This window comes from Phacochoerus africanus, chromosome 11 (genome assembly GCF_016906955.1).
Source record: "Phacochoerus africanus isolate WHEZ1 chromosome 11, ROS_Pafr_v1, whole genome shotgun sequence".
NCBI classification, from domain to species: domain Eukaryota; kingdom Metazoa; phylum Chordata; class Mammalia; order Artiodactyla; family Suidae; genus Phacochoerus; species Phacochoerus africanus.
In genome coordinates this window covers 91,324,246-91,340,082 of record NC_062554.1, presented here as the reverse complement: position 1 = coordinate 91,340,082, position 15,837 = coordinate 91,324,246, and the positions used below count along the sequence as shown (strand labels likewise).

Genomic DNA, 15,837 nt, shown 5'->3' with positions numbered 1-15,837 from the left:
TGTGATCTTAGAGTTAGATATGGCAAATAAATTTAATTGGTGATAAAGATATACTTTTTAAATTATAGGAATAAGAGCATGCATGTTTGTACTGGACAGCCTAAGGTATATTTGTGGGATCTGGCAATTTAGCATCCAAAATCCTCTGCCTATTAGAACCCCCAAACTGTCATCTCCGGAAAAAAATCTTTTTTTTTTTTTGTCTCTTTTAGGGCCACACCAGAGGCATTTGGAGGTTCCCAGGCTAGGGGTCTAATTGGATCACTAGCCGCTGGCCTACACCACAGCCACAGCAATGCCAGATCTGAGCCACGTCTGTGACTTCCACCACAGCTCATGGCAACAATGGATCCTTAACCCACTGAGCAAGGCCAGGGATTGAACCCACAACCTCACAGTTCCTAGTCGGATTTGTTAACCACTGAGCCACAATGGGAACTCCAGGGGAAAAAAATCATCATGAACGATCTTGGTCAGAGGGCAGTTCTCAGCTTCTGCCTCTCATTATGAAACTCCTAAACCAGATAATAATTCTACCCACTTCTTAGTAGGGCTCTAAGCTGGCAAACAATCTAAGGTCTGCCAATTAGACACCTACTTCCAGGATTTTGAATTGTGAGTGAATGACAGAAGGGGCAGTGTGAGGGAAACGACAGGATGTCTTTGTGGAAGCATCAGCTGCAGTGGAACCTTGACAGCTACACAAGAATCCCTGGTTCCTGCTTGACTGCCATGCTTGCTTGCCTGCCAGCCTGTGGTAAATGCTGTAAGCTTCCAACATCCTTGCTATAAATTATATTTACTTAAGACAATAAGTTTCTATTGCTGGCAACCAAGAATTCCAGCAGATCCACTGTGGGATTACCACAATACCAACAGTATTTGTTAACAATGAATAATTTATCAAAAGTTTTCACATTCTTCTCTCACTAGTCCTAGCATCAATAAGGTAGGTTAGTATGATATTATGCTAATTGTTAAGCAGATAAGAACATAAAAGGCAGAGTCCTGCTACAGCACAACGGGATCAGTGGCATTGGGATCAGTGGCATTGTCTCTGGATGTAGGTTGGGCTGTAGTGGATGTCTCTGGGCTGGGATGTAGGTTGATCCCTGGCCTGGCAGTGGATTAAGGATCCAGCGTTGCTGCAGCTACACCATAGGTCATAACTGTGGCTTGGATCTGATCCCTAGCCAGGGAAATCCATATGCCACAGGGTAGCCAAAAAAGGAAAAAAAAAAAAAAAGAAAAAAAAAGAACATAAATGGCTGAAGAAGTGACTGGCCCAATGTCACACAATAAGACAACAGAATTCAAACACAGAAATGTGTTTGAATCCAACATCCATGTTATTCCACTATAGCACACTGCTTCCTAAAGCAATGAGTCACTAAAGACATTACTAAAAGAGGTTCTAAAGAAGACACAAAACCATTTTAAAATGATTTTTCACAATGAAAGCTCATAGGGTCAAATTAAATTGTGACTCAATTTAATTATGATTCAAGGAGAAAGTCTAAGAAAGATCATGTTTGTGCTACAAGGCCCTAGCCCACTTAGCACAGATAATTTATTCAAAGGATTAACATTTAACCTAAACTATGACTATCAGATTCTCTCTCACCAGCATTTGAAATTCTGAAAAAGACTTCCAGTAGTCAGAGCTGAGGTATAATGAAGGCAGTGTTCTAGAAAAAGGGTAGAGACCTTTGGGGCTAGCCTGGTCCCTGTATCTCCCAAATCTTGATTGTCTTTATTCTTCTCAGAAGGGAATTTTAATGCAATCTTCTCTCCCTTAAGATGTGCTTCTGGGAGTTCCCATCATAGCACAGCAGAAACAAACTGGACTAGGAACCATGAGGTTGCGGGTTCGATTCCAGGCCTTGTACAGTGGGTTAAGGATCTGGTGTTGCCATGAGCTGTGGTGTGGGTCACAGGCGCAGCTCCGATCTGGCATTGCTGTAGCTCTGGTGTAGGCTGACAGCTGTAGCCATGACTAGACCCCTAGCCTGGGAACCTCCCTATGCTGCGGGTGCAGCCCTAAGAAGCAAAAAAAAAAAAAAAAAAAAAAAGGATGTGCTTCTGTACTAATTCATTCAAGACACATGTGGTATCATGATGGCTGTATGCACTAGATACCATGGAATTTAGCAGGAAAACATTAATTCCACCTGGGGAACTTGGCTTGCACATGGACAGTTTCCTCTCCAGGTACTCACCACTCTGTTCCCTCCACCACTGTATTAAAACTTTGCTTGCTGGCATTCCCATCGTGGTGCAGCAGAAATGAATCTGACTAGAAACCTTGGGGTTGCGTGTTAGATCTCTGGCCTCATTCAGTGGGTTAAGGTTCCGGCACTGCTGTGAGCTGTGGTATAGGTTGCAGATGCAGCTAGGATCTGGCGTTGCTCTGGCTGTGGTATAGGCCGGCAGCTGTGGGTCCGTTAGACCCCTAGCCTCGGAACCTCCATAGGCCGCAAGTGTGGCCCTAAAAAGATAAACAACAACAACAAAACTCTGCTTGCTAAAACCACCAATTTTCAAATCTACTGGACAATATGTTTTTTGACCTCCCTATATAGCATTTGATACTCCCTACTGCCTCTTCTTCTTTTTAACTTAATCTTGGTTTCAATGACATTATTCCTTGTCTTTCTTTTCTCCTGTTCTTTAATCCCCAATGCACTTTTCTTCCTATCCTTTAAAATGTTCATGCTACCGAGTTTCATCCTCTGTCCACATATCCTCTAGGTGTTATCAACCACATCTATGACATCAACTATTAAAAAGTATTTGAGGAGGGAGTTCCCAACGTGGCTCAGTAGCAACAAACCTGACTTTACTATCCATGAGGATACAGGTTCAATTCCCGGCCTTGCTCAGTGGGTTATGGATCCAGTGTTGCCGTGAGTTGTGGTATAGGCTGCAGATGAGGCTCTGAGCCTGTGTTGCTATAGCTGTGGTGCAAGTCAGCAGCTCTAGCTCTGAATGGACCCCTAGCCTGGGAACTTCTATATGCCACAAGTACAACCCCCCAAAAAGAAACCATTTGAGGAGGAGTTCCTGCCATGGCTCAGCAGGTTAAGAACCCAACTAGTGTAATGAGGATACAGGTTTGATCCCTGGCCTTGCTCAGTAGGTTAAGGATCCTGCGTTGCTGTGAGCTGTGGTATAGGTTGCAGACACAGCTCGGATTCTGCAGTGCTGTGGCTGTGGAGTAGACTGGCAGCTACAGCTCTGAATCGACCCCTAGCCAGAACCTCCATATGCCACGTGCAGCCCTAAAAAAAAAAAAAGAAAGAAAGAAACAAAAACAAACCCCCAAGTCCCCAAATAACTGAGCATCTATGTGGTAAATATCGGCAATATAGTTGAGTAAGCTAAACACAGTTCCTGGCCTCATGGAATATAGAGCCTATGGTAACAAAGATATGTATTAAACTAAAAAGTGTTTATTGCTTTTATAGAGTTGATTAAATGCATGAAGGAAAGGAACAGAGTGCTTTAAGAGTAGATGTTATAGAAGGCCTTGACATAATCCAGGGCATTCAGGGAGGAAATGCCTTTTAAGGTAAAACTGAAGCATGAGTAAGAAGAGAAGAATAGCATAAGCCCTGGTACAACATTTTACTCTCTGAAAGAAAGACAAATGCGTAGAGTGAAATGGCTAAGAGAAAAGCAGTTTGAGATCCGACTAGAGAAGCAGGTTGGGATCAGATCACACAGGGCTGGGAAGGCCTGGTTATGGATAAATCTTCATTTTAAGTTCATGATAATTAATCTCAAAAGCACTACCAACCATCACCATTTCTATTCTTCACAAAAACAACTTTCTTCAGAGTTCCCGTCGTGGCTCAGTGGAAATGAATCTAAGATCCATGAGGATGCAGGTTCAATCCCTGGCCTCACTTAGTGGGTTAAGGATCTGGTGTTGCCATGAGCTGTGATGTAGTTCGGATCCCTCATAGCTGTGGCTGTGATGTAAGCTGGTGACTACAACTCAGATTTGACTCCTAGCCTGGGAACCTCCACATGCTGTGGGTTTGGCCCTAAAAAGACACAAAAACAAACAAAACCCTTCCTCAACCTCCAGCTTCATCCCCAACCTTCATTTTAGCAGATTATCTTATCTACTTTTCAGAGAAAACAAGAGACCCTAGACAGAAACTCCTTTATTCTCTAGATTCCGAACACACCCATCTATGTACCTACCAACTCTCTCCTCCTTCCCACACCTATGCAAGAGGAACTGTCCTCCCATTTGAGCTTATTCACCTTTATTTTGTATCTCATCTCAGGAATCATCTATTAATCAACCATTTTGTCTCATATAGCCAACCTCTTTGTCTCAAATGAATTCTTCCCACTAGTTTTTATTTTTTTAATGGTTTTTATTTTTTCCATTATAGTTGATTTCCAATGTTCTGTCAATTTCTGCTGTATAGCAAAGTGACCCAGTCATTCATATATATATATATATATATGTATATATATATATATTCTTTTTCTCACATTATCCTCCATCATGTTTTGTTACAAGTCACCAGATATAGTTCCCTGTGCTATACAGCAGGCCCACTCATTTTTAAACACAGATACACCTCCTATTTAAACAAATAAGACCAAAAGCCTTCATTTGATTTCGTCACTTCCTTCAGGGCCAAATGACTATCTCCAATTTTCTCATATCTGACTCACATCCACTTCTGTCTGACTTCCATCTCTGTCTCCTCCCCATCAAACCAACTCTCACTACAGTCAAAAACCCCTCTTTTGGAGTTCCCTGTTGTGGCGCAGAAGAAATGAATCTGACTAGGAATCATGAGGTCACGGGTTCGATCCCTGGCCTCTGTTCAGTGGGTTAAGGATCTGGCGTTGCCGTGAGCTGCACTGTAGGTTGCAGACGCAGCTCAGATCTGGTGTTGCTGTGGCTCTGGCATAGACCAGCAGCTGTAGCTTCAATTAGACCCCTAGCCTGGGAACCTCCATATGCTGTGGGTGTGGCCCTATAAAGACAAAAGACAAAAACAAAAACAAAACCCTCTTTGTAGCTACATCCTATGAGCATTGTTAGTTCTAATCTTACTCTGTCTTCTCATAGGCTTAAAATTTGCCATCCTCCTTTTGAAATAATTTCTTTGATCTCAAAACTCTCCTTTTCCATCCACTCTTCTGGGCATTCCTTTTCTGTCTCCTTTCTTCACAGGCTCATTCCCTACTTAATCTTTACCCTAGATTCTTTTTTTTGGCGGGGGGAGGGGCACACCTGGGCATATACAAGTTCGGGGCCAGGGGTTGAATGGGAGCAGCAGCTGAGGCCTACGCCACAGCTTCACCAGATCTGAGCTGAATCTTCAATCTACACGGCACCCTTAACTCACTGAGCACGGCCAAGGATGGATCTGCATCCTCATGGACACTATGTCGGGTTCTTAACCTGCTGAGCCACAATGGGAACTATGAGACTCTTCTTTTATCTGCACACAACTCATAAATTCAAACATTAAAAAATTAAAAACACTAAAAAATATAAATTAAAAAATTTTTTTCTTTTTTTGGCCATGCCCAGGCATGCAGAAGTTCCCGGGTCAGGGACTGAACTCTCACCACAGTAGTGATAACATCGTATCCTTAACCTGCTATGCCATCAGGGAACTCCGTGAATTTATACTTCCAACCCACAATTTTCCAGACCTCAACTCATCAGATATCTCAGTATCTCAGGGGCACCAAGAACTAAACATATCTAAAACACAAAATAAAATTCTTTCCTCAAAGACTTGATCCATTTCTAGTATCTCCTCTCTTGGTGAATAGTGTCATCATCCATCTATCGAGCTACACATTCTAGAACCCTAGAGGTCACAAATGACATCCTATGCAGAACCCCTTAGCATCTAATCAACTACTACCACTACAACAGCAATAAAAATAGCCAATATTTATTGAGAACCTACTCATTATCAGGTCCTGCTTTTAAGTTATCTTAATTTGGTGATCTAGTTTAGTCACCACAACCACATGAGATCATTATCATCACTAATTCCGGTTGATCTTACCTCCTAAATCTTTTGAATATATCTTGTCTTTTCTTCACTGATATTGTCATTGCTGCTATCACCTTAGTTCAAAGGACCATCTCACTGGGCTACTGTAACAACTTCCAGTTTGCTCTGCCAGCAACCATTCTGAGAGCTAATTCATTCACCACAGAGCTGTCAATCATCTTTTTCAAAAGAAAAACAGGTACCATCTATTCTTTCTCTTTCACGCACATATATTTGAAAGGGTTTTAAAATAAAGGCAAAACTCCCTAACTTGACTTATGAGGCTATACATGGGCAGATCTCTGGCTACTTCTCTAGTTTTATCCTTCACTATTCTCCAAGTTGTGCTCCAGTCACACTGGCCTTTTAGCAGTCACTTTTAATTGCCTTTTTTTTTTTTTTTTTGTCTTTTTGCCATTTCTTGGGCCGCTCCCGGGGCATATGGAGATTCCCAGGCTAGGGGTCCAATCGGAGCTGTAGCCACCAGCCTACACCAGAGCCACAGCAACACGGGATCCGAGCCGTGTCTGCAACCTACACCACAGCTCATGGCAACGCCGGATCGTTAACCCACTGAGCAAGGCCAGGGACCAAACCCGCAACCTCATAGTTCCTAGTTGGATTTGTTAACCACTGCGCCACAATGGGAACTCCTGTAATTGCCATTTTATAGAAAGTAGGTCTCCAACTCAGAGCCTCTGTCAATGCTGTTCCTTCTACCTGAGAGGCTCTTCCTTAAGGTGTCTGGTTAACATTAACCTCTACTCTTCTTTCAGCTCTTGGGGGTGGGGGTGGGGTGGGGTGCGGGTTTGTTGTTGTTTGGTTGTGTTTTTCTTTTTAGGGCCATACCTGCGGCACATGTAGGTTCTCAGGCTAGGGGTCAAATAGGAACTGCAGCTGTCAGCCACAGCCACAACCACAGCTACGCCAGATCTGAGTTACATCTGTGGCCTATGCTGCAGCTTGTGGTAATGCCAGATCCTTAACCCACTGAATGAGGTCAGGGATAGATCCTGCATCCTCATGGATATTAGTCAGGTTCTTAACCCACTGAGACACAAGAGAAACTCTCTCAGCTCTCCATTCAATTATCCCTTAGGGAAACCTTCCTGATGATCAAGTCATCCATCCATATATCCTCACTGTACCATGTTCTTCTTTTTTTTGTCTTTTTGCTATTTCTTTGGGCCACTCCCACGGCATATGGAGGTTCCCGGGCTAGGGGTCGAATCGGAGCTGTAGTCACCAGCCTATGCCAGAGACACAACAACGCTGGATCCGAGCCAAGTCTGCAACCTACACCACAGCTCACGGCAACGCCGGATCGTTAACCCACTGAGCAAGGGCAGGGATTGAACCCACAACCTCATGGTTCCTAGTCGGATTCGTTAACCACTGCGCCACGACTGGAACTCCCATGTTCTTCTTAATATTGGCAATTTTGCATTGTGTGTGTGTGTGTGTGTGTGAGAGAGAGGGCGAGAGACTGCTTGACTAATGTCTCACTCTCCTGCTAGTCTACAACATTCGTAAGAACAAGGACCACTGGGTTTTGCTCACCAAACTCTAGAACCTAGCAAAATGCCTATTAACACACAGTGGGTTCTTAACAAGTATTCATCTGAATGGATGAGTCAGAGAGCCAAACTGATACACAGAAATACATAAACAGTGTACCAAAAAAGGCGGTGACTCTATCCACCTTCTGGTTTTCACAGGAGGGGAAATGTTTTCCTTATAGGGAAATGTTAAGACTAAGAATGAGCTGACTGGTTTGTTGGTTGGTTTACAAGCTAGAAAGGTTAAAACATGACTAAATGATGCTGGTTAAAATCTTGCAAACAAGTTAAAAATGCTCAACAAAGATGGAATAACTGCAGTTCCCTGGTGGCCTTGCAGTTAGGGGTCTGGCACTGTCACTTCTGGGACTCAAATCACTGCTATGGTACAGGTTTCATCCTTGACCCAGGAACTTCCACATGCTCTAGGCATGGTCAATAAAGAAAAGAAAAAAAAAAAAAAAAGAAAGAAAGAAAAGAAAACTGGAATAACCAACTGTGTAACTTTTCTGACTAGTACTGAGGGAGTCAGAGCCCAGGTGAAAGTACTGCCTTTAGATGGAAAAGAGGCAGCTTCTCCATTGTATCAGAATAAAAAGACTAAGTGTCAAAAGGTTTATAGATTTGATGGTGGGAAGTTAAAAGTTAGACATTTCCAGATTAATGACTTCTATTTGTTTGTGATGTCAAAAGAGGCATTATCTAAGGAGTTTTCTTCTGGCACAGTGGGTTAAGGATCTGCGTTGTCACTGCAGCATCTTGGATTCGATCCCTGGCCCGGAACTTCTACATGCTTTGGATACGGCCAAGAAAAAAAAAAGAAGAAAAAAAAAGAAGAAGAAGGATGTTCTACTGAAAATGAGGATACAGAGAAAGAACTTAGATTAGGGGAAAGTAGTAGACAATAGTCAGGGCTGCTCAACCAGTAGTACTGCTGGCCTAGTTGAAGTTAAGACTCACCTGACAGAGGATTGCCCAGTAATGGGATATTCTCCAGGTGTGCTTGGTAGCCTTGCACAAAGGAGGTGAATAGTCATCAATGCTTGTTGCCCAAAGGATGTGAATAAAGGACAGAGGGCCAAGAAAGCTTGGGATATTGAGAAGAGAGAGACGCTATCTCCTTAGCTGGACAGACAAAAAGAGAACACAGAAGAGAGTTAGGATAGAAAGGTCTGGATAATGGGAGTTATGAAACTAAAATGAGACAATCCATGTAAAACACTGTGAAGGATGGCTGGTAGAAAATAAGTGCTAGAGAAGTGTTACTCAAGATTTAATGCACAAGGTTTAGATTACTCACAAGAGACCATAAGATTAATGACATAGTAATTTATAGTCTTGGAGAGGTGAGTGTACAGAAGCTGAGTCATTTTACTAAGTGAGCCCAGGTGAGCGAGTAAGTGAGTCAGGTGATTTAGTGAGTCCAGCACTCAATCCTCAAATCAGCTTTGTGGTTCTCTCACTTAACTTACTCTCAATGGGGCTTTAACATAAGCTTTTAAATTCTAATTACTCATTTAATTAGAACGAATTAAATTAATTCATTTAACCAGAGGAAGCTGTGAACTACAGTGGTACTCAGGAAGTTCTCAAAACATACCTCTCAATTACTAAGGGTCTTCTAGACTTCCTCAACACAACAGCAACAGCACTGGATACGCACAATAGTGACTATGACCCTGCCCTGCTTTGCAGAGTCCCTTTCTAGTTTAACAGGTAATAACATCTAAATGAAAAGTTAGAAAAATGAATGAAAAAGTGCTCAACCTAATTAAACCAGAACAGCTAACACTGTAAAGACTGACAATATCAGGTATTGGCAAGGATGTAGAGCAAAAGTCTCTCTCAAGTAGAGCTGGCCGAAATGTAAACTGGCACAACTTTGGAAATTATACCAGACTATCTATTAAAACTGAATACTCCATACTTGGGTATTTCCCAACAGAAATGCATACATGTGCACATCAAAAGACACACATGAGCAGTTCCCTAGTGGTCCAGTGGTTAAGGATCCAGCAATGTCACTGCTGTGATGTAGGTTCGATCCCTGGCCCAAGAACTTCCATATGCCAAGGGCGCAGCCAAAAAAAGGTATGTACAATATGTACAAAAATGTTCAAAGTAATACCCATTTTAATAGTCCCCAAACGCCAAATGCCTAAAATGACAGAATGGATAAACTGTGGTGTATTTATAGAATGGGATACTATACAATGAAGATGGATTAGAGCACACACAGCAATATAGATAAATCTGGCATGTGGAAATTCCCTGGCCAGGGACCAAATCTGAGCTGATGCAGCGACAACTCCAGATACTTAACCTACTGCACCACAAAAGTACTCCACAAGATGCCAGCTTTAAGAAACCAAGATGAGAGTTCCTGCTGTGGCACAGTAGTTTAAGAATCTGACTGCATTGGCTCGGTTCACTGCAGAGGTGTGGGTTCTATCACTGGCCTGGCGCAGTGGGTTAAAGAATCTGGTGTAGACTGCAGCTGTGGCTTGGATTCAATCCTGGCTCAGGAACCTCCATATGTCCTGGGCGTGGCCATTTGAAAGAAGGAAGGAAGGAAACATACAAAAAAACAAACCAAGATGCAGGAGTATATATTCAATGATTCCATGTATGTATTCAAAAACAGGAAAAACAAATCTATGGTAATAGAAGTTAGAATAGAAATTAGGTTTACCTTTGAGAGAGGAGCAACTAAGAAGGGTATATAAGGTGGGGACTTCTGGTGTATTAGTCATGTTTTCCCTGGTGGTGGTGTGTTCATTTTATAATAGTTCAATGAGCTGTGCATTTACGATTTGTAGTCTTTTATGTGAATCCTACATTTCATTGGAAAGTTTACTTAAAAACAGAAGGCCAAAAATGGGTATGTGTATAAATATAACTGAATCACTCCATTGTACAGCAGAAATTATTCAATAAGTTCGATAAAACTTAAAAAAAAAAAAGGCTAGAAATGACTTAAAGGATGATGGAGGATCTACAGTGAAATTTTCCCAACACTCAAAGTGGGGGATTATTTTTTGAGCACGTGGAACTTCTCATGAATATAACATGCTTTCCAATATCTGCAAGTTACATGAGGTTATTCTTTATATCTTGAATTTTTCTTCTCATATTCATGTTTTCTGAGCCTATTAAAAATACTATTTTGGAGAAAAAAAAAAAAAAGGATGATGGAGGAAAAGGATCCACAGGAGCCAGCTCCTTTTGCAACTATGTATAAATTGGCTACAATGTTAGAGATGAAATGACCTAAATCACAAAGATCACAAACTAATTAATGGTAGAGCAAGAATTGGGATTCAGGAATTCTAATTTCACAGTGTTCTTAAATTCTTGTACAGCTATTTCTGGGTGTATAGAGAGTGGCCCTTGCCATCCAGGCACTCATTATTCTGATCCCCAAGGTAATAACGTCATAAGGCAAAGAAAAAACAGTAATAACACAAGAATATTCACCATGGAATTAGAACACTTTTAAAATGGGTCCTCACTCAAATATTCCTTCCCTGGCTCAGATCAGCTTCAACTTCTGCCACTTCCCATCAACTGCCCTTCTCAGTCTCTTCTGTGTTACAATGTTAAACAGAATAGTATGTGTATAAGGTAAATCAACTGCAAAGTGAAAAAGCACATCTTACAAAAGATGCAGGATTCCATGAAGTTGGTAAAAGAACTGCTGGAGAATTGTTTGAATAATAAGCAAAGCCACTGACAAAAGGAGAATCTGGCAGGTTAAGGTCGGTTAACCATTGTAGAAGAGATCCCTGATGGCTCACCCAATCTATTTTCCCCTTCCTACTCAATAATATAATCTTGGTATCTCATAACTATTTCTATTTTAACAATAAAAAACAGATGCTAACATTGTTTAAAGCTAAGTCTAAGAAATGGATATGAATCAATTTTTAAACTTCAAAAGCTAAAACAGTCTCAGACTATCCCCTCCTCTTCAAGTAAACATTTGATGCTGCAACACAGTTGCACCCTATCCTATCTATGTAAGGACTGTGACACAACATTCCCATGCTATAGTCTGCATATGAAAACACATATTTAAAGGGGGGGGGGAGTTGCTGGAAACAAATTTGGGCACTGGTGAACTGTGGATCAATTACCTTTTAGAGGCAGACACTAACTAAATGTACCAGTAAGATGAAGTCAGTGGTGTCCTAAGTATAGAAAAGGTTCACATGAAAGGAGCATCAATTTATACATGAAAATAGATGTATGAATGTAAGTTATGTAAAATACTGAATTCAGACATTCACAGCTACTTCAGCCCAAAGGCCAGTCAAGATTTAAAGGCACTCCCAGGAATATCTACTGCATTCACTGACAAAGATAAGAGCTGATGAACAAAGGTCCCAGCAGACTCTGCTTAAAGAAACAGGAGGTTAGTATCTTCATAAAAACCTTAAACTCCTCTACTGTCGTCCATAGTCCCACCAGGACCACCAGATGTGCAAACGAGGTTTTGCCAAGTACTGTATACTCATGTTCTGCTTTGTCATGAAAAACAGGACCACAGTCCCCAAACTGAAACATTCCCACACATCTCCCTAGATGCATATTTCTAGAAATAAGGTTTCCAGAATCAGAAAAGAATCAAGTGACTTTTCCATGTTTACTGGTATAAGATGTTATGGAATTTGAAAACAAAGCCATTCTCTACATTCTCTGGCGTTAAAATCCGTTCTTTTCATAACCCACCTCTCGCGACGTGCTGAAGACTTCCACTAATGCGCCACACATCAAAGCCAGAACAAAGAACTCCTCTTAATAGCAGGAGCACGGTGCCCTTAAAAGACGGCACGGTATTTATCCATGACTGTTTCTGCTCTAAATTAACACGTACGGGAGGATTTGTCTTCAACTAGCTCCACCCTGGGAACAGAAGGGGGGCGGGGAATTCTACTTAAGAGCAGCTGATTTCAAGCCAGCAATACCTCTCCCTTCCTTGGGGGCCTGGGGCTGTGCTGTGCCAATGGGCTTCTTCGCCCAAGATCTCACGACACCTTAAAACGGCTGGCCAATGGAGGGATCCTCGCCTCACAAAGAGATAACTAGGGCACAGCTGTTACACAACCGATGATACCCGACGCCGAATGCCAGCCCAAGGGGTCCCCCAGGAGTCTGACTTGAGCCACAGCATCGCCGGACGAAGCACTTCTGCTCCAGAACTGTTTAACGCGACCCTCCACAAACAGCGGCTTCGCCGGCGTGCAAAGAAAGAAAGGGAGAACGAGGACAGAGGAAGAAGAGGGGCGCGATCCACAGGGCGCGGGTTTCGGTCGCAACAGCCAGGGACCCGAGTCCCGGACTACCTCCCCTGCCTGCCGCCGGTCACTCCCACAGAGGCGGTACCTGTTTTCTCATGTTATTCATGACGCCCATGAAGCCTGCCAACAATTTAGCTTCCTCTCGAGCGGCAAGTTTCTTCTCGGTCTTCTTCTTGCTGCTTTTCTCCACCCCGGAGGCTGCCATCCTCCGTCAGCACGGTTCACGCCCGGGGCTCACCGGGTCGGGCAAGAGGTTGCACGCTCCTGGCACGCTGGGGCTTCTGTTTACCACACACTGAGGCCGGGACTGCGGCTGCCACGCCGTGCTCCAGGACAGGCAGCCGGCGGCAGTGCGGCCCCCGCGGTAGGACAAGGCCCAGCGGCCCCCTCAGAAGCTCCCGGGGAGGCGACGTCGCGGGCTCGGCTGCGTCTCCCGCAGAAGCAGAGCCCGGAGGTGGAGCCTGCGCACTTCGCCCAAGGGGGCGGGGGCACTATGAAGGCAGGAGCGGGGCGGGGCCTCCACGCCACGGCTGCGCGCCGCACAGAGACACAGGGCGAGGGCGCTGCGCTGGGCTCTGGCGTTGCACACAGTTCCTTAGCAAGGGAGGGTTTCGGCGGCCAGCTGGTCCGAGTTTGCGCTGCGCTTTGCCCAAGACAGATTTTTAAAAGTTAGATTACTTGGCGAGGTTATCTTTTTTGGAAAATTGGGTGATAGAACACATTAAAGTGTTTTCCATCAGGGTAAGCTCTGTAGAAACAGAGTTGGTGTTTTCACTCCTCTATCAGAACTGGCATATTGTAGGCACCCAGTAGAAAGATGAAAGACTATCACATACCCTAAGATAAAGGCTTCCAGATAAAGATTTGTTTACCTGAGCTTCATAAAGCAAGAACACACAATCCCCATTGGTGTCTCGATGTGGAATGCATGCCCAGCGTAGGCTAGTTCGGTCCTCAATGTTTGAAAATAAGATCAGGTGTCAGCTCCAGAAATCTTCAATTAAGCTTCCTCAAATGTTCTACAGGAACACGAAACTCGGTCATAGAAGACATGATCGTGCTTTTTGTAACTGAAATAACTTCTCCTTTCTAGCATATGATAGTATACAAAATTATTTGAAATTGTGTATTTTACATTATGAAAATTTCTACATATCCCTTTAATTTTCTACCTATGTCTATATAGGAATATATAGAGACATGTTTTAAGTAAAATAATTTACACTACCAAAATATTATGCGCTCTCTCTTTTTTTTTTTTTTTTTGGTCTTTTTTTAAGACTGCACCCATGGCATATGGAAGTTCCCAGGCTAGGGGTCAAATCAGAGCTGTAGCTGCTGATCTACACCACAGCTCATGGCAACACCAGATCCTGAACCCACTGAACAGGGCCAGGGATCAAACCCACATCCTGGAGTTCCCGTCGTGGTGCAGTGGTTAACGAATCCAACTAGGAACCATGAGGTTGCAGGTTCAATCCCTGGCCTCGCTCAGTGGGTTGGGGATCTGGTGTTGCGGTAAGCTGTGGTGTAGGTCCCAGATGCGGCTTGGATCCTGTGTTGCTGTGGCTCTGGCATAGGCCAGCGGCTACTGCTCTGATTAGACCCCTAGCCTAGGAACCTCCATATGCCAAGGGAAGTGGTAACTCCATGCTCTCTCTTGATAAGGGCAAAACAATATTGTATAACTGAAATGAGAAAGCAAGTGGCCTACAGGCCTCCATTTTTAACAAAAGAATAAGACATTTATGCCTCTATGTGCTTTATCTTTTTTCTTTGACTCTAAACAGACTCAGGAGTTCCCATCGTGTCGGAGCAGAAACAAATCCCACTAGGAACCATGAGGTTGTGGGTTCGATCCCTGGCCTCACTCAGTGGGTTAAGGATCTTGCGTTGCCATGAGCTGTGGTGTAGGTCGCAGACACGGCTCGGATCCCACGTTGCTGTGGCTCTGGCCTAGGCTGGTAGCAACAGCTCCCATTAGATCCCTAGCCTGGGAACTTCCATATGCCGAGGGTGAGGTCCTAAAAAGACAAAAACAAAAACAAAAACACTAAAAGGTCTCAGATCTTCTATTTTAAACAGTAAATAGTTTACTGTGTCCCTGGGTATTTGCGGGGACTTGGTTCCAGGCCTTTCCAGGGATACCAAAACCCACGGATGCTCAAAGTCCCATAATGAGCCCTCTATATCCATGACTCTACATCAGGTGATTCAACCAACCATGGGTCATGTAGTACTGCATCTGTTTATTGAAAAAAAATTTCATGTATAAGTGGACCTGGGCCACTCAACCCCATGCTGTTCAAGAGTCAATTGTAATTTGAGGTTTTAGAGTGGACCCTGGCAATAGGAACCATTTATTCCTAATGGACATAGAAATGAGGAAAAATGTGTTTCTTAAATGACCTAGGACACTGAAGAGTGAGTGTATTTAAACACTTTTTTGGCAACACCCATGGCATGCAAAAGTTCCCAGGCCAGGGATCAAACCCAAGCCACGGCTGTAACCAGAGTCACAGCAGTGACAACACTGGATCCTTAACCTACTGAGTCACAAGGGAATTCCTAAACATTCATAAATTTAAAGCCAGTGGAAACCTGTCTTCTTACTCTAATACCTCAGGAGACAATAAGGATCCAGGATTCAAAGGCAGAAATATAGGTGATGAGATGAGTGCTGATCTGTAACAAGGCGGAGGAAACAAGAAACAGTATCCTTCCTCCTTGATGTTGGAACAGTCCTTTCACATACTGAAGAATCCAGAACACCAAATGTTTTGGAAGAGCTTTAGGGTTCAGAACTGAAAGAGACCATGGAGGTTATATAGCACAGAAGTTATGCATGAGGCCTCACCTGAATTGCAAGGTCAAGCAGGCCACTCTCTAGTTGTTCAACTTTGGGCAAATTGCTTAACTTCTGTGTTACAA

The 15,837-nt window shown here is 43.3% G+C and overlaps 1 protein-coding gene across 2 annotated transcripts in view; it reads right to left on the bottom strand.

The window, feature by feature from the left end:
- KLHL7 (kelch like family member 7) overlaps positions 1-13,359 on the bottom strand; it is a 72,200-nt gene extending 58,841 nt beyond the window's left edge. The window contains exon 1 of one of the 2 annotated variants that reach the window (XM_047752369.1): positions 12,992-13,359. In XM_047752369.1, coding sequence (XP_047608325.1) covers positions 12,992-13,111 — 120 coding nt within the window. In that variant the 5' untranslated portion in view covers positions 13,112-13,359. The remainder of the gene's footprint in view (positions 1-12,991) is intronic. The other variant, XM_047752370.1, reaches the window with a different exon arrangement.
- Positions 13,360-15,837: the final 2,478 nt, after the last annotated feature.